The 17,908-nt window shown below is 42.4% G+C and overlaps 1 protein-coding gene across 8 annotated transcripts in view; it reads right to left on the bottom strand.

Moving 5' to 3' along the window:
- Positions 1 to 17,908, bottom strand: part of sash1a (SAM and SH3 domain containing 1a) — a 167,344-nt gene that overhangs the window by 13,614 nt on the left and 135,822 nt on the right. For 3 of the 8 annotated variants that reach the window (XM_014338509.2, XM_014338523.2, XM_014338520.2), the window contains exons 5-14: positions 15,862 to 15,902; positions 14,902 to 14,991; positions 14,699 to 14,811; positions 13,568 to 13,666; positions 7,356 to 7,491; positions 6,105 to 7,081; positions 3,487 to 3,561; positions 3,150 to 3,293; positions 1,433 to 1,565; positions 474 to 643 (exon numbers count right to left, since the gene is read on the bottom strand). In XM_014338509.2, coding sequence (XP_014193995.1) covers positions 474 to 643; positions 1,433 to 1,565; positions 3,150 to 3,293; positions 3,487 to 3,561; positions 6,105 to 7,081; positions 7,356 to 7,491; positions 13,568 to 13,666; positions 14,699 to 14,811; positions 14,902 to 14,991; positions 15,862 to 15,902 — 1,978 coding nt within the window. The remainder of the gene's footprint in view (positions 1 to 473; positions 644 to 1,432; positions 1,566 to 3,149; positions 3,294 to 3,486; positions 3,562 to 6,104; positions 7,082 to 7,355; positions 7,492 to 13,567; positions 13,667 to 14,698; positions 14,812 to 14,901; positions 14,992 to 15,861; positions 15,903 to 17,908) is intronic. The other 5 variants (XM_014338521.2, XM_014338528.2, XM_042225918.1 and 2 more) reach the window with 4 other exon arrangements.

Below are 17,908 nucleotides of genomic sequence, written 5' to 3'. Positions count from 1 at the left end.
GCTTGAGGAATTTCCTCCAATTTTTTAGGGGAACACTGCACACCATGCCGGGTTATGCCAAGATAATAACGCTTTGAGAATCAGCTTGTTTGGGTAAAAATATTATTTTGTTATTATTACTGAGAGTCCGCTACAGAAATGGGAACACATTATGGGTTATTGTGACAGGCTGTTAGACTGGTTCATGCCTTGAGTTAGGAGCATTTTTATGCTCAGGTGATCCATAAGTCAGTGTTAAGTTGTAAAACAACCAACAATAACTAGACTAACACTGGACTCAAAAGGAGTGGAAAAAAAACAAAAAAAAAAACAGCCGCTCATTCTGTCCAAAGAAACACCTTCAGACAGTTTGGAGAACTATTGCCCAAGACCACTGTAAAAAATGAAAAGAAAATCTGGCTCCACAGTAGAAAAACAGAGATATGAAAGGTGGCTCAAAACTTTTGCACACTACTGTCAGTGTACAATAATACCTTCAGTTTGAGGGAGTCCGTATCGTAGGGGCTAGGAGTGAAGTCTGTATGGACTCTGGCACGGCCACAGAATGGTCCTCTATAAGGAGGCTCCTCGTCATCGCCATCCTCCGACTTCACGCTTTCTCTGTTACTGGTTGATGAGTCGGTGGTGCTCACCGTCTGACCACCTGAGCATAGAGAGGCAAAATAGCTAAAAGCTACAAAATAGTTGCCTATAAATCCATTACTAAACTTCTCGAAATAAAAGTGCAGGCCTTCCATTACACTCTACATCAATAACCATGACAATAGGTAACAGGTAGCTTTACTTTTTACAGTGATTGAAACTTTAAAACTGGGTTTTCATCACTTGTATTACAAACTATTGGGAAAAACAGCACATTCCCTCTGATTCTGAGTGAAGTGTGTTGAAATCATGTCGACGTGTGGGAATATGAGAGCTAAGACTTCCTGTCTAATCATTACCATATGCTGGCCTGTGTGTCTGCTCTGTGGCTCACTGAAACTTGGCCAAGTCTTCATTTCAGCCACAGCTTGAAGTGATGCAGTGTATTTTTTTTTTTCACAAAAAAACACAAGGTTGAAGACTCCAAATAATGTAATTAAATGAAATAGCTAAAGAGATTAAAAGAAAAAAAAATTTGAAAACTCCAAGGCCATAACACAAGGATCAGGTGGTAGGTCTGGTTATAATCATGCCACAAAAATCATAACTGAAGCAGAGAAGAACGAGCCAGCAGCAAATGCTATAAGCACCATCTAGTGTTGTGGCTGCCTCAAAACAACTATTTTTTTTGTTTAAATCTATGCAAATGCATAAATTGTCCTTATTATTTGTTGATTTGAAAGAACCTAAATACAGTTTTTATTCAGAATCGGGTAGGAAAAATATGAAAGCAGCTGTTTGCACAGTCAAACCCTTGTCTGAATAAAGGTTCTTTTAAAAAAAGTCTTACTCATTGAACTCTGTCCGCTGAGTGAACTGCGCAGGCTTTCCACAGAACCTCCGGCCTTAAGCTTCGGTTTCTCGAGAGAGTCTGTGTCAGGCAGAGGGGATTGTGGAGAACCAGGGGCTGCATCTGGACTGGACTAAAAGACAAATGGAAAGGAGAGATCCAGATGTGTAACGAAGGAAGAGAAAGGCACAAATGATTTTGCATTCAAGAGACGAAAGCATGTGATAAACAGCAGGTGGACGTATAACAACAACAAAAAAAGAAAATTACGTAAGGGAGACAATCATAGCTTGGTTAAAATGCAGGTAATGGTATGACAGGGAATGTCAGCATTTTTTGTTTAAGCCATTAATCAAATTTTTTACCAGCTAGCAGGATTAGGGGTTAAACATTTGCGTGCGTGAGGAAAAAAACAAAAACAGTATGAACCCATTAATTTAATCACACCATAATCAAATCATTAAACATAATGAGAATAGCAAATGAGGAACACATTAGTAACAACTAGATGAAAAACCTTTGATTATTGGTCTTCTCAGCTAAGCTTTGAATGTCTAAAAACAATAAAAACATGACATCTTTTTATTGACAGTCGGTCAAATGTTTAGTGCTGCTTCTTTTTGAAAGAAAACAGATTAGAAAGATGTAAATATTAACCGCTCGTTCTTAGCTTTAGTCATTTATGATTTTTAAGAGCACATGTACGAAGACCCATTTTCAGCTGGCATCACTCCCATGCTCCCAAGTGTCACACTGTGCTACTTGATAAAGTTTATTATGTTCGTCCTTTACCTTAGTGCAGGTCAAACATCAGGCTTTATGAGATGATTAAAATTTCTTTGAAAATCAAACGGATTTCTAAATGAAGGTAAACATATTGATGTATGCTCAATCATCCAGGTAAATAAATCTCCAAAAGTTGATTCTGTTCATCTGGACGTAGCGTTTTGTGGGAGACGCTACGTCCAGATGAACAGAATCAACTTTTGGAGAAATGAAGGTAAACTTTGGAGCAGTGATATATATTTTTATATACTGACAGGTCAACATTTGCTGTTCATGTCTCATAAATCCACTAGGTGGCACTGTGGTTTATCAAATAGCTGACAAACTGTAACATAGCAATTCATCTTTCTTCACTCCTCCTCAACCAGCATCTCCATGACTCATGTGAGGATATCTGGGTCACTTTGACCACCATGGCAAGCAGATGGCCGACTGCATGTTAATGACACGTCCTATGAGGTGACATCAAACTGTGGAGCTGGACAGGCCACTGGTAAAGTGAGAAGATGCCCAGAAAAATTAGGTCAGTGCAAAGGAGACGATCCTTTTAGACTCGCATACTTTAACTCTCCATCTCCTAAGTGCTGGCCTGGGGGAGGTTTGCATCACTCCCTGAGCTCAACTTGAAGCAAACACCCCACCCAAGACACTTAGTCCAGGAGGGGAACAGCAGAGAGAGAAATCCAAATGTGAATGTGACGTAGTGCTCTCTGTTTATCTTGTAACCAACATAAATACTCCCAACCCAGCCACAGCTGATGGACAGAATATGCAGCTTACTCTGCAAACATCCTTTAGATGTGTACACAATAGGACTCTTTTTTTTAAAAGCCTTATTTTAAATACTAGGAAAAATAAGGCCAAGATAGGGACAAATGAAGCATTCAAAAACTGCATCCACGTCTGCATCCATGTTATATTTATGTCAAACCTGCTCAGAAGGAGAGCTGCTGTACTTCTTCGACATGCGCTTCCTCATCGTCTCTTTCACTGACTTGACTTTCTTGCCCAGTGAAATCCGAGACGTAGTGGGGGATTTGACCACTTCTCTGTATATTGCCTCCTGCTCTTTACTCTGTGATCACAAGATAGAAAAGCGAGAGCAGAAAAAGACGGAAAGACAGATGAGAGGAGATGGGAATGAGACGTTACAGATTGCACAGGGTACGACAAGGACCAAGAGAGATCACAAAAACAAAAGGGAAATCAGCATGATTAAGCGTAGCAGGAGAGTTTAGCTCATGCTCTTCTGTTTTATTACCACTTACATTGGCCTCATTGCCTGCGTTGACCACATGGAGGGAACGGTTGGACAGGTCAAAGCCTCCAAAGCTGCATGTTCTCTGAGGGAGAGCCAAAACACAATCAAATGAGTCACACTCACCAGGCCACGTTACAGAACTTCCCCTTCCACACCCAACGACTCAACTCACAGTGATTCATGCTCGGCACAACACGGCAGCAGTTTGATTAATGCGCATGGATGTATGGTTCGCATATATGCGAGGGCATGATGTCATATGGGACTGCAGACAGCCAACAGACATGATGTAACAAACTTTTATACGAGCTCCTCTTTAAAATTGCGAGTTATTGCTTGGTTCCAGTCAAATGAGCTGTTATATTGTCGGCTCCGAAAGGTCCCTGATATCCTCGGACAACATTAAGTTTTTCTTGATGTGGCTAAGCTACTTTTACATGTGGATATATATAGTCCTTGCATCTCAACCCAATGCAGTTGGCCATAGTTAGCAAACATGCACAACATATAGAGCCAACAATATATTAGTCTCGCCAGAAACATTTTCAGAAAGAGCCAACTGTTTCTGCTGAGAGGACAGAGAAATGTGGATTTTTTTTCTCAAGATCAAAAACTAAATAAAGGCAGACACAATAGAGAACTTCGACACGTAAAGAAAAAATAAATTCTTTCATTCGAATTGCTAAGTTAAACTCTAAACACAAAGATGGAGACACGGACATGCACACAAAGCATCTGCCAACAACTCTCACAGTTCAAGTGGGGCACGTGATGGCATTTCCCTTTTGCTTTCTGAGCAATTACAAAACTGCTCAGCTCAACCCTGAACAAGTGGGTGAGCGGTGCACATTAAGAAAATGGCCTTTCTACTTTACGTTTAATGCTGCGATCAACGCCACAGCTTTCCAGGAAACATAACCTGTTGCAAAGATGCTCATAAATAAGCCTGAATGTGATGATGGTGTTCAATGGAATGGACATGCACCCAGATAAAAAAAAAAAAGATGTTTCTTGGAGATAATTACAGAGAAAGAGAAGAAAAATAAAAATCACATCTGCAATAGAGGCACGGGCCAAAAAAGAAGACGAAAAGCAAAAACAGAAATAAGTGAATTCAAAGTTTTTGGATGAGAACGACCTCCAGTGACGTCACTAGAACACGATAGGATTCAGGTACCCTCAAAGCTGCAGGATAGCTCTACTACGTCTTTACCTCTATGTGTCACTATTTCTGCTGGTATACACAGATTATTGAGACACATCACTACTAGCAACGTGACTTTAAATTGTCCACCATTTTCGACATGTGACAGGGGTTATGGTGACAATGCAGAGTCAAGTCAATAAGGCCCGAGTCACACAAGCCTAGAGACCACAACCATCTGGTAACCATCGGTCGTCAGGGCAAAATTAGTATTCCCCATCTGGTTGGCAACAACCTTTTTTTGGTCACTAGCTGATTTCCGCCTGTAGGTTGCACGGCAGTGAAACTGTGACACAAACTGGAAACCAAAGGCCTTCATATTAAACATTTCATCTTCTGAAACAAGCTGACTGCAGCACAAAGGCAGAACTTTTACTTTTCTGGTTTTCGTGGCAAGTTTTACTGCTGCTTTGGTTAGCAGTTAGCAAGTGTTTGCAAACAAGGTGGCATTTCGTATGTAAACTGCAGGCAACTGCAATCAATGCAGCACCCTTTTTGCAAGCAATTTCAGCTTAGTGACACTGTGGAACTCTGCAACCACTCTCCAACCAGTTGGGGAATAACTGGTGGTGTATCATGTCCAATATGGTGGACAACTTTCGATCAACGTGCAAATAACCTCATAACCTCACATGACAAACCTCTATAGGGAAGGTTTGCCAAAAAGAACTAAAATATTTAAAATTCCACCAGACTACTTTCATTTGGGTTAAAGTCAAAAAAGTCATTACTGGCTTTTTACAATCACTGTATGATGATTAAGGTTTTCTGACCTTTCCATCATTTTGTTGCTATTCACAGCCTTATAAATGTGCAAGACAATAAGCATGGCGACTATTATGTCACTGAAGTTCACCCAACGAGTCAACCCATTCAATAAGTCTTTGAGTGTTATGTGCTGCAGTTATTATGAGGATGAGCAGCTCCGAGCTTGTACAACATCCCCTGCACCCACAGGGATCAGTGCGACTACTGATCTGTAAGTGCATGTGTTCTTCAGGGATCTGACATTTATAAAAGGCACTTATAAAACCTCTGCTGTAACTTAACCTCCCAAGTAGGGCACTGCGCTTTCCATAATCATTTCATATTCAGCTAAAATAAAAAGGCTTGAAGGCAAAGGCATTCGCTTAAAGGTCACTGAAGATGGCATTCTTATAAGGGCAGTTAGGTCTGTCACTGATATGCCAGCTTTTGATGTTTTCAAGATAAAAGAACTTGTGCAATACCTGCATGTTTCCACACACACTATATTAAATGGGTACGTTTAATATAGGGTATGTAACAGCTGACCTGTTATCTTATTTGTGTATGTTTGTGCGACAGTCACCTATAAACCTCTGGGCTATTCTGCAACTTTGAAGCACACTGAGTCCTTCTCACACGAGGCGGCCGATTTAAACCTGTAGACCTAAACTCACAGACTTCTGCTGGATGCGCAAGAGCACACGCTTGGTGCAGCGGTCCACGCTGGCCGCCCACTTCCTGTCCGCCTCACGGTCCTCCTCCAATAGACAGCGCCGCTCAGCGCGGCTGAGTGTAACCGGGCGGACCAGCTGTGCCCAGTTGAGGTGACCGTACAGGCTCCGCTCTACCACATAGGTGATGTTGAGCTCACTGACTGCTGTTCGCCCACGCAGCCTGCGAGAGGGGAACACCCAGCCCCCTCCCCCACTTCCAAAAACCTTTGATTTGGATACATCACAGCGGACGGGGGAGGATGGGGTGACTGACAGGGGAGAAACGGGGGACTTAGCATTGCGCGAGCGCTGGTACAGGAGGTGCTTGGTGGAGTATGCATAGTTGGGATCAGGTTTCCGGTGCGTCCAGCTGCCGTGGTGCCGGCTGGCAGGTTGATGTTTGGGGCTGCCTTGCGGACCGTCATCCAGGGAGATCAGAAGGCGGGACTGGGAATGGGGTTTGGGGCGAGGTTTAGTCAGGCCATAGAAAGCATACAGGGCCTCGTTGCTACTTACCCCATGGGAGATGGAGTTCAGGGCCTTCCTCATCTCGCCATCAGTTGTGGAGCGTGACAGCTTTCCATCATCGTCCAATCCACAGCCATCGAGCTCTGAGAAGGAGGAGCCACTACCTGTCACACCAGGAATAGAGCCTCCCAGGGCACTGGAGCCCGCTGGGGTCCTCCTGGGGGGCCGGATAAGACCGTGGGTACTAGAAGACTTATTGAACGTTTTCACCAGCTTGTGTCCAGACCAGGTGTCCAAACTGCTGGAGGAAGGGGAGGTCGTCAGGCCATCTGTGTCTCCATCCAGAGAAAGCTGGTCATGGGTGAGTGAGGGCAGAGACGCCTCCTGGTGTAAAGGGGGCTTCTTTAGAACCCCAGTGTACAGAGCGGTGTTGTCTTCACAGGTGGGAGGTGTCTCCAGATTCATAAAATCTAAAGAAACACAAACAGTCAGTTAGAAAGTTTGTTACTCAGGAGGGTTAGACAGGAAAGTCTGCCTGAGTTAGCTACCCATCAAAAAATTTACATTCTTAAAATCTGAGAATCGGGAAACCCCAAAAACATTAAAACGCCTACAGCAGTTATTCGTTGAAATTAATGTAAATCCAATTACATTAACATTATTTAGCTGGTTGGAGTGTGTAATAAATCATAAAGATAATCAAGTAATCAAATGAATATATTGCTGCCAGACAGAATCACAAACCTTCGGAGGCATGTTTCTTGCCCTCCTCCACCTTGATGAGTTTTTTCCTGACCCGGCGTGTCGAGTTAACCAATTTGTGAAGCCTTTTGAATTTCACAGAGTCCTCTGATTGCTCATCATCTGACTGTTCACGAGACTGGTGGAGAGAGAGTGAGAGAGGGCTGATATTACAAAGAAGAAGACGAGAAAAGGTAGCTAGGGTCAATAAAAAGCAAAAAAAATTTTTTTTATAAAGAATTAAATAAATACATAAAGAAAAAAAAAGCTAACACTGAAAATTTCTTTCCAGTTCAGCATAACAATTCATGGTTGCAGTTGTAACAGAAACAGGTGGTTTAAAATGATTAGGCAGAGAAGGTATAACACTTGGATGAATATGCTTTGAGATTTTAAGAGATCTTTTACAACGCGACAGATTGTGGAGCTCTGTTTAGGATGGCGGCAAAGTTAGTGAGGTGAGGGATGGAGGATTGGAGGGATGGTGGCACACTGCATTGTGTGAAGGTCATATTCAGTTGAGACATGAAATGCACTAAAACAACAAACCAGGTGGCATGTGATCTGGAGGAAGTGACAACCAAATGATGTAATCAATCAGTATTTTTTTAAAAAAATAGGTTATCTTGAGTTATGTTGCCTTCAAAGACTTTGTTTCAGAGGAAACCACTATTTAAACAACACACACAGACAGACACGACTTTTTTTTTTAACTCCAATTTCTATTTAATTTTACTTTTTATATATTGTTTTCAGTGTTATAATTTTTTTTTTTTACATCTTTATTAGCGTCATTACTTTCACTGCGATTTCATTGTTTTGTAGTGGTGATGTTTCGACTGCTGCAAGAACAGATAAAGCTTTTTGTTGTCACTGTCATGGAAACATGCTCCCAGCTCACATTCATGGGAGCACCTTTTGCAAAAGGACAAAAGTGTATGTATCTTTTCCTACACATAAACAACCATATCTTAAAAAAAAAAGAAAAAAAAGAAAAAGTCAAATACTTTCCATACACACTTTTTTGAGTAAATTAACCCTCATGTGGTCAAGTGGGAAGAAAACTCAAAATCCTATTACAATTTTCTTGTCCCCAAAACACAGAATATTAACATTTGCTTTTGTTGTACTAATGTAGTCATTTTTTAACCTTTTTTTTTGTCAGTGTTTGAGATTAGAAAAGCATGCACACGCTTCTAAATCTGACAAGAATAATATGCATGCACATTTCTGCCTTTACGTTAACACGCAGTTTTATGCATCTGAAAGAGGAAAAAAGAAGAAAAAAAAAAAAAGGCTTTCCCACCACCCTAAAAACAGACCACAGGCTTGGCGCAGAGGCTGTTGACATATAGTCAGGATGATGTTAACAACTGTGGCTCAGTTTGAGCAAACATTTGACAGTGACCACAAAACCCAGACAACACCACACCAAGGCCACAACAACATGATGACTTTTCATTTTCTGCAGGTATGCAAGTACAAACCTTAACTGTTGCCAACGTGAAAAGGGAAAAACTACACATCATTCCTAAAAGTGTCATTGTGTAAGTCCGTGCTTTCCACTTCATCATCGCTTTCAGAGCTACATTTTAGGTCTGATGTAACCCTTCTTATTAATAGATAACACATGTCACACATGATCATATTTTTCATATATGTGGATATTGTGATAGACTGTGCATTTAACATTAAATCACCTAGACCCGGTTTGTAGAGTACGCTTGGGGAGTGTGATCGTGTGTACAGCGTCTCTTTATGTCTGTCTCCACGTTGGTTGAGTGTGGAGTAAGTGCATATGAGAGCATGAGGGTGGGAATGGATGTTTGTGTCTGTGTGTGCCTGTATGTCTGTGTCTATATGTCAGGTTGGGTATCAGACGCCACCTCTCTGGGGACATCTCAGGCCCTCCAAGGTTTGGAGGCCTATCTCCACCCACCACCACTTCCCCTGCCAGTGGCGGACTCCCTCAGGTGTCGGTGCGTTGGTGGTTCTTTGTGTCTGGGGGTGGGCGTCCAGGTACACACCGGCTCACTCCTTGGCGGCCGCTTATCGGGGCCTGGAGCCTGGGGCTCGCTCGGGCCCCTTCGGAGGTGGGGTGCCCCCGGCCTCTCGGCCTGGGGCTCGGTCACTCAGGCACAGCTGGCGGCCGGCGGAGCTCATGGGCGCGTCACTGCAACTCCCCCTGGCTTCTGCTCCGCGGCTGCTGAGTGAGCCCTCATCTGGGACTCTCCTCAGCTCTTACTGGAACAGTGGCGCGGCTGCCCCTCTGTTGGTCTTCCATGGTCTCTTGTGTTCTGGGGGCCTCTGGATGTCTGGAGTTTTGATCTCCTCCATACCTGCTTCACACCCTGGAGGACGGGGCTGTGGCCCCCCCACACTCCCTAGCAGATCGTTACATGGAGAAACCTTTGGAATACAAGCGCGCTGATCCACACAGGTATGCACACGGGTGTTCACTGCTCGTAGACCCAAATTACACCTTTCTTGGCTGCTACTTCGAAGCACATCTATCCTGCGTGCTGCACAACAACATTGAATATTTAGTATTTACTGCTGTTTACACTTAGCTAGATTAATGCGATGGTGTTGTGTTTAGTATGTTGCTTTGTTTTTGGTTTTTTTTTGTCTTTTTTGCTTGTTTTCTATTCCTCTCTCAACAGGTGATCCAGGAGATTTTTATTTCTTTTCTCCCCCCCTTTCTCACTGTCCCTCTCCCCTTCTGTTTTCCCTTTCCTTCCTCTTTCTTTCTCCCTTTCCTATCCCTCACTCATGTCTGTCCCGTCTGTAACATCTGAAAATAAAATATAATAAATAATAAAAACAAAGATCGACCAAATGGACCAATACGGCAATGCCACGATGATCCATTTGGCAAAGTAAATCCATTGGGTATCCTTGTTGGTCTTCAGACAACAATTCTGATGGCTAAAGAACCAAATGGGACGGGCAGAAAAAAAAACAACAACAAAAAAAAAACAAAACATTAAATCACTGAATGAAACTCCCACAGGAAAACAACTGTCCTGCACCTCTGCACGAATACAATGAAGGCCCCAAGGGTCCGATCAATACATTTTTATACTGAGCTTGAGCAGTGTGCAGGATATTTCCTTTTTTGAAACTGTAGTCTTCTGCCATGTCTGCCCAGAACACCAGACCACTCGTTTGGCGGATGACAAACCTGCAGAAACAGGCTAAGAAACCCCCCTCCACTGTCCCTCCAACAACTTAACCATGTTGGTCTGACTGCTATGATAGCTTTTTCTACTTGCCATTCACCCTGGGTGATGTTTGAGTGCATTAGTTTCATTAAATTCAATGTAAAGAGAGTCTTAGTTTAAAAAACTGGAAAAAAGTCATTTTATCATATTAAGAACTATGTGCAGCGCTAATGCCCTAGCAACGTCAGGGTCGAATGATGTGATTCTTCTTCTATTCTAATGAATAGAAGATTTAGAGGAGATAGTGACATAAATCCCAACCCATTCCCAAGAGGCACTATCCATTTGAATGACCACATAAACAGGGGAATGGGGACAAACTCAGAAAGAAAGCCTAGCAAAATGAGGACGTAAATCAAGCTGGCCAAAAGGCTGCCATTTAAAACATGGGAAAAGTAAAAATGCAAACGGCGACTTTACAAACATCTATAAACAAAAGCTACGACTGAACGTCCTTTTCAGGCACACGAAAATTTCTCTGCAAATATAGAAAAAGAGCATTTACAAGAAAATCTAACAGTGAGCTCAGAAAACCAATAGAACTTACCACTATATTGGAAAAAGCAGGGCAGCACTTCCTGTGTTAATATTCCATAATTCAATCAAGCAGGATCATCAAATCCGTAGTGCCCTGAGCACATTCCCTCGCATGCACAATCCAAAATAATATCTGTGCCCCTGTGCACATGCAGGCAGACACAAACGCAGCCTGTTTAGCTCAGAGGAATGAGGGACTGTTTGGAAGGGTCGTGCTTCATGGCTAGCAGAGAAAAGGCATGTTGTGCATGGAGAACAATCCCAGCGTTTGAGCCCCTCTGACCCTGCCTTGGCCCCCAAATCACTAATGGCCAGCCCTGGAATGCAGGTTCCGTTGCCGGGGCAAAAAAGACCAGAGAAAAACAGCATCAGGACGGAAAAAGTCACAGAGCAACCAAAAAAAGGTTTATTGCAAACATTTCAGCTACAACCATCAGCTGTATATTTGTGTCCGTATATAGCATACAGGAATGCACGGACGAGCAAATCTACTGATCTTGGAATTAACCTAATTCTATTCACTAGAGAGGAGAAAGGGCAGTATGTGACACCAATAGAGGCCCCAGCAGAGAAGAAATATTTCCTGTAATGGCCAATTCTGGAACATGGGGCAAAGGGAGATGCATAGCTCCCCCTTTCCTGGCCTTGGGGGCTGAGTCTTTATCTTAAGTCTCTGTCTCCCTAGTTTCCTCTCGGCTTCCAGCATTTGCCTCCAAGGGCCAAACTGTGTGTTCTGCTACACAATAATCCTTCAGTACTGTAACTCTTCCGTCTTCTCTCAAGTCTGTAAAATCCCCCAAATGATCAACCATCTTCCCACAGGAAGTGAGCTGCTAACAACAGAAAGTTTCAGGAGACTGACAAGCTGATCAGCATACTGCACTACATCAAAGAACCAGATAACAGATACAAGTTATGCATGGCATAATTGACCTATTTTTCCATGTGAATGGATATCATCAATCATTACCCAGAAGAATAAATAATGGAGCCCCTTGATGGTGTGAGAAAACTGTTTGGCATGGGTCTTCATTCATAAAGTTACTGATTCAGTCATATAAAGAAACGGCAATGCAGATCTGATTTCCATATGAATGCAATCGTTACTTAAGCTGAGGAGTCACATGGGGTGAATGTGCAAAAGTCTAGAGCATTAGTCACCGAAGCATGTTCATTCACTTAAATGAAAGATTATGGTACTCAAACTCTGCTTGGACTGAAATCTGTATTTGTCTGCAGAACATGGGGTCAACTTTAACAATAAGACCACCAAACGCATGTTCATTCAATTAGGTGGATAAAGGGGAGAAACAGGACATGTAACTGAGACTCTGGTGAAGAACCGATGGCATTTTCTTTTCAAAACAACATACATGTGTGTGGGAGTTATTTTCAGAGAGCTTGGAATTTTTGTGTTTGTATAAATTCACTTCCTGCAAAGAAAAAAAAAAGTGGGTCACGCATAAAACTTTGCATGCTATTCCCAAGCGATGCCATACAGTACATTCTTTATAATCTGCGTGTTCACATACAACTGCCCTGACCACTGCAAGTCTCGATTCTGCATCAAGGCTGACCTCCATTTAAAAAAAAAAACAAAAACAAAAACACTCAAGCAAAACACACACACGTAGCAGCACATAATAATACACAAGAAAAGAACCGACTGATTGTCATCAAAATCCAAACAGCGGCCAACAAAGAGGTGATTGTCGGCGCTCCTACCTCTGAACACATAGCCGCCGTTATGCAGCCGACTTTCGAACATCAAGTATCCTCAATGCTGAATGCTGCAAAAGTTTTGGGGTGGATTTTGTGTGCCTCTCCACTTGGCTTTCCAAAAGTTACAATTATAACCAACTGATGTAAACAGACCTGCCCTAAATTTCCACAAGACAATTTCCCTGTCACTGCAGCTGCCAATTATGACGTTTGGTGGGACAATTTTCTAATGAGATGCCCAGGCGAGGATTAAACTGATGACTAAAATATGGAAGAGGACTTTCAGAGAATTGCACAGTTCTTGTTCTGACTGCCAAAAAGAAAAGATGAGCAGAGTCTAAGGAAAACCAGAGTTGAGCAATGAACTGAAATGTTCAGAGGCAACATCAATACTACTAGGATGCACTTGACATGGTGGAGAGAATGCATATGCAGAGGCAGTTATGTTGTAGTTTGGCTATCGAATGCAGAACAGAGAGCGAAATATAAAGGAAGAAAAAAAAGGAAATTCAAGAGTAAAGTTGAATCATTCACATTTGGATAAACACATTCACATATATAATCAACTCAATGTCGCTGTTCTACATCCCATCCTTCTCCTGTGAAAGTTTAAACTCAAAGTGAGAGTGGCTGAGGTGAGAGTGTTAAGAAGAGGGAGAGTAAAAGGGAACAGATCAAGGCTTTGATAGGCTTGGGTAACGGAGGAAGGGGCAGGGGTGAGGGTGTACTTACGTTGCAGTTTGAGGACTGGTTTAGATTGGGTGCAGATCCGTCAGCCCACTCTGCAGTGTCAGTACTGCTGGACTGTCTGCTGCGCTCATACTCCTTCAGCTACGTGGAGAAGAAGAGGTCAGAGAGGCAGAGGAACAGGGCGGGACCACCCACTCTCACCCAGCATGCTATGTCTCACTATATACTAGCCTGGAAAACATCAGCAGTGTGCATTCACGAGGATAGAATGGCTACTATAGGTTGTGAACTGACGGCTGAGGTCCGTGACCATGAGGGAAATTAGCAAGGTTACTGATTTTTAAACAGGTCTCTGCATCCTTTCACCACTTTTTTTTTCTTTTTTAGATTCTATGATTGGTTTGACAGAATGTCAATCATAAGACAGGTAAAATCCTCCAATTTAAAATCAATATCCTGGAAGAAAATAAAAAGACATGTAAAAAGAAAATTAACATCTGCCTTTGGGAGAGCAATCCAGTCTTCTAACTCTGATGGCCCGGCATGCTACCCAGGAGAAAAGCACCATAAATTGAAATTGACAGAAGGGGAGGAGATGAAGAGAAAAAAAAACAGACGACAGAAAAGTCACAAACCAATCAACAGATATTGATTGAGAGTCAGATCAAAGTGAAAGTGCATTGGGGAAAAAAATGGATAGGACAGCCAAATGAATATCCACCATGTCCAACTAAAGAGAAAGACCACAATGCACCACAGAATCCCTCCAACAGATGGGGCTATTGAGCTACTATGACCGTCAACCTCGCAAGTATGAGCTGAACAACACACCCACACACTCCAAGAGCTCACACTCCAAAATCCCTGGACTCCTAAACCTCTGGAGACACCATTAAGTCTGGAGTTATGTGTGTGTGCTGTGTGTGTGCTGTGTGTGTAAAGAGGACAATGCAGGCGCAAAAAAAAAAAAATATATATATATATAGGGAATATATATAGGGTAAAAAGGGAGGGGGTTGGTTAGTAAGAGTAAGTCGTTTTAGAAAGCCAGAGCTGCTGAGGGAGTATGAAGAAAGGGAGGGTTTAAAGAAGATTACAGCCCATCAGTCGTTGGGGCATGAGGGTCGATGAGGGAGGGGATAAAGTGCAAGAGACAATGAGGGAGGTTCCTACCCGAGCCAGAGCTTCTTCTACGGTGATCATCTTCTCTTTCACCATCATCATCAGCTGGATCCGCTCCTCATCGCTCATGGTGATCTCACTGGCCACGTAGCCAATATCTTCTCCTGATTGGGGTAAAGACCAATGAGCAAAAAGGAAAACACGAAGCAACAAATATTCGGTGACCCTAATGTGTACAATAGAGCCGCACAAACCTTTGGACGTCTGTCGTACAACGGGTTTGTGCTGAGATTTGCGGAAGTTCTGCCAAAAAGATTTGTTCTTCTTCTTACTGTCCCATTTACCTTAAGGGAGGAAATAAAAGACGAGGTTACACACAAGCAAGAAAACACGATGAGCATGAGAAATACACTAAACCGGGTTATGCACTTTGCTGTTTCAGGAATACAGGAAAGAAACTGTTCGGTTCAGTGTTTCAGTGCTTTAAATACGAAAACTAGGTCAGTCAAAACAACTCGGTTATTAAACACTAGTATGTACTCTACAATGGTTAATCCTGTAATGGAATTTCATTAGAATTACTCTGTCTGATAAATGTCCATGTCTTTTAAACCACAGCTTGAGTTTATATCAAAGGCAAACTTGACAATCCCACTATGACATCATCAGGATTTACTTCTCAAATCTAACAAACCTTCTCCTGAGTACAGGAGACAAAATATAACTGTTTTCATAAGAGCTCTACCCATGACTGGAATGTGTTTCACTCTAAAATTTTATATGTTTACTAAATTAATTAATGTAAAACTAAAATGCAATATTACACTTCATTCAAACTTCTGCTGCCTCATCATCCAGACCTGAGAAGGTGTGAATAAAGATGCGAGTATGATGCTGGTTTTAGGTGTGAGAGATCCTGAGGTTAAACCACACAGGGTACCCACTTATGCTTCCACCCTGCTTGATGTAGGACATGTAAAATGATATTGGAGGTTTACATAAACAGTTATTTTGCCTCACCTACGCAACCAAAATCTAAACAGATTAAAAACAGCAAGGAGATTATGATTACCCTAAAAGAGCATCAAAACGTAGTGACTATCCCACAGATAGTGTCAAAAATAGGCAATTTAGCCCAGACACTTTGCACCGTTACTGGAAGTCCAGCTGGGTTCAAGGTGGCATAATTGTATATTGACTTGAAATCTATTTACCTCCAGATCCATCTTCAGAGCTGGACTTGTGTAGAGACATTCTGAAAGAAAACAGAAAAATATCACTGTTTAAAAAAAAAAAAAGAAGAAAAATTTACAGTGTCTCTTCTAATCTCAGTGAACCACATAAAAAGAACACTGATGCTCAGCGACAATTATACACGTTCAGGGAGTGGGTCTGCATTTCTGTGTATCCACCACTTGGGGTCAGTGATGGTACTTTAGTGATTTAGACCAGGCTCCTGAGGCTTGAGAGGGAGAGGGAGGAAAAGAGATGTGGGTAACAACACCCCTGCTGCAAAAACAAGTGGGTAAGATGAAGATGGCAGTAATACAGAAGTGTTTAGGAGCAGTACAGAAAGCAGGAAGGTCAACAAGACGAATGGAAGAACAACCATTTAACAGTGGTGCGCAGATTGAAGAGGGAAAGTAAGGAACTGAGGAATAGAGAAACAGAAGGAGACAGAAGGGGTAGGAGGAGGAGGAGAAACCACAGGGCAGACTCAGCCTGTTTGTGTTTCCACTTCCCTCCACAGGATAGACAGTCACGAGGAAGAGAGATGGGAGACTGAAACTAAGGGCATAGAGAGAGATAGAAATGGAAAATGTGTGAGTAAAAACAAATACCCCAATGTGCGCATAAAACTGTCTCCAAAAAAAAAAAAAAAAAAAAAAGAAGTAAAAGCCTCTGGTAAAACATGAACTGCGGTGTTCTGATGAAAAAGCCATGTATGAGCAACCTCTCGCCATTTTCTCAAAAGTTCAGCAGCATGTTGGATCTCAGCTGACTCCCTGGTTATGCAGAAGTTGACAAACCACATCAAGAACTCTATTTTGGTCTTAAAAGTTGTGGATAAAGCAAAAATATTGAGTTTTCATGTATAATAGTGTGGGAGTGATAATGAGTGGTGCTGGCTGCACACTGTAAGCTGTTCTTTCAGTTAAATGGAAATAAATCACAGGGGGAACAGAGTACTTTAAATTTATCCAGCTGATAACCTAAGAGACTTATTAAGCTAATCTCTCTTCTAAAAGGCATGTCTCGCTCTTTTACCGTCTCTTACCGGCAGGTTTTCACACACCCGTCTGTGAATTCAGCCAACTGCGCACATGCATACAGCTGCTGAGTCACACACAAAGACAGGTGGTTGTCGCTGAAGCATCATGAAAGAGAGTGACGGGATCAAAACAAGATGAACAGGTCACTTTTCCTCTCCAGTTGGTACACGGCCCTGTATGCGCGCGCATGCGACCACGTACATTTGTTCAAATATGGTAGCCCTTGTCTAGGTGCAATGGGAAATCTTTGCACGGCTTTAAAGCCCGGCTGCCATGGCAACGTAATGAGATGCTAATTGAATGGATGCCTGTATGGTTTACTCCTCTGCTCCCCCTCCCAGACAGGCTAGGGCCAAAGCTAATGCTAAAAGAACTCCCTCAATAGAAGCTTTTCTGTAGCGGCATCGTCACCCCCCACCCCACCTTCATGCTCTATAAATTAACCTCCCATGCAGCGCACAGAGACATGCACTCACGCGCACACATCCGCTCGCTAAAAGAGCCTGAATGTCTTCCAAAAGTGTGTTAACCCAGCATAGTGTGGCTAGGCAACTTAATTGGTTTAACCTTAAATCTTTGGCATGCCTTCCTATTTCAATTCTCCTCTCTGCAGTGAGAAGGGAACATGTAACTGCTAACAGAGGTACTGTATAACATACAATATCTCTACTATGGGTTGAACCTGTCCAGGACAAGCACAGGTTGTTTCTCATGATGTGTGTACAATATGAAAATTAAAGTTACCATGTGTTTGCTTATTTAAGCCCATATTCACTATGCGTGAATGCTTGCTTTGCGCTCTGAAAATGATATGTTTGTGAGCACTATTCCTAGCTGGGATGAACAGCATGAGTAATTTTCAAAATGATAAGCTGCAAGTACCATTTGTGTTACAGTACAGGGCTTTGAAACTACTGCAGATATGTAATATAGCTCATATGCTGTGTGACAGAGGTGCTGTCTAGAGCAGATGATGATAAACCAGCAC

Source organism: Haplochromis burtoni, unplaced genomic scaffold (genome assembly GCF_018398535.1).
Source record: "Haplochromis burtoni strain Fernald_Lab_line unplaced genomic scaffold, NCSU_Asbu1 Contig_8, whole genome shotgun sequence".
Lineage (NCBI taxonomy): Eukaryota > Metazoa > Chordata > Actinopteri > Cichliformes > Cichlidae > Haplochromis > Haplochromis burtoni.
This window is presented reverse-complemented; position numbering and strand designations above follow the sequence as displayed.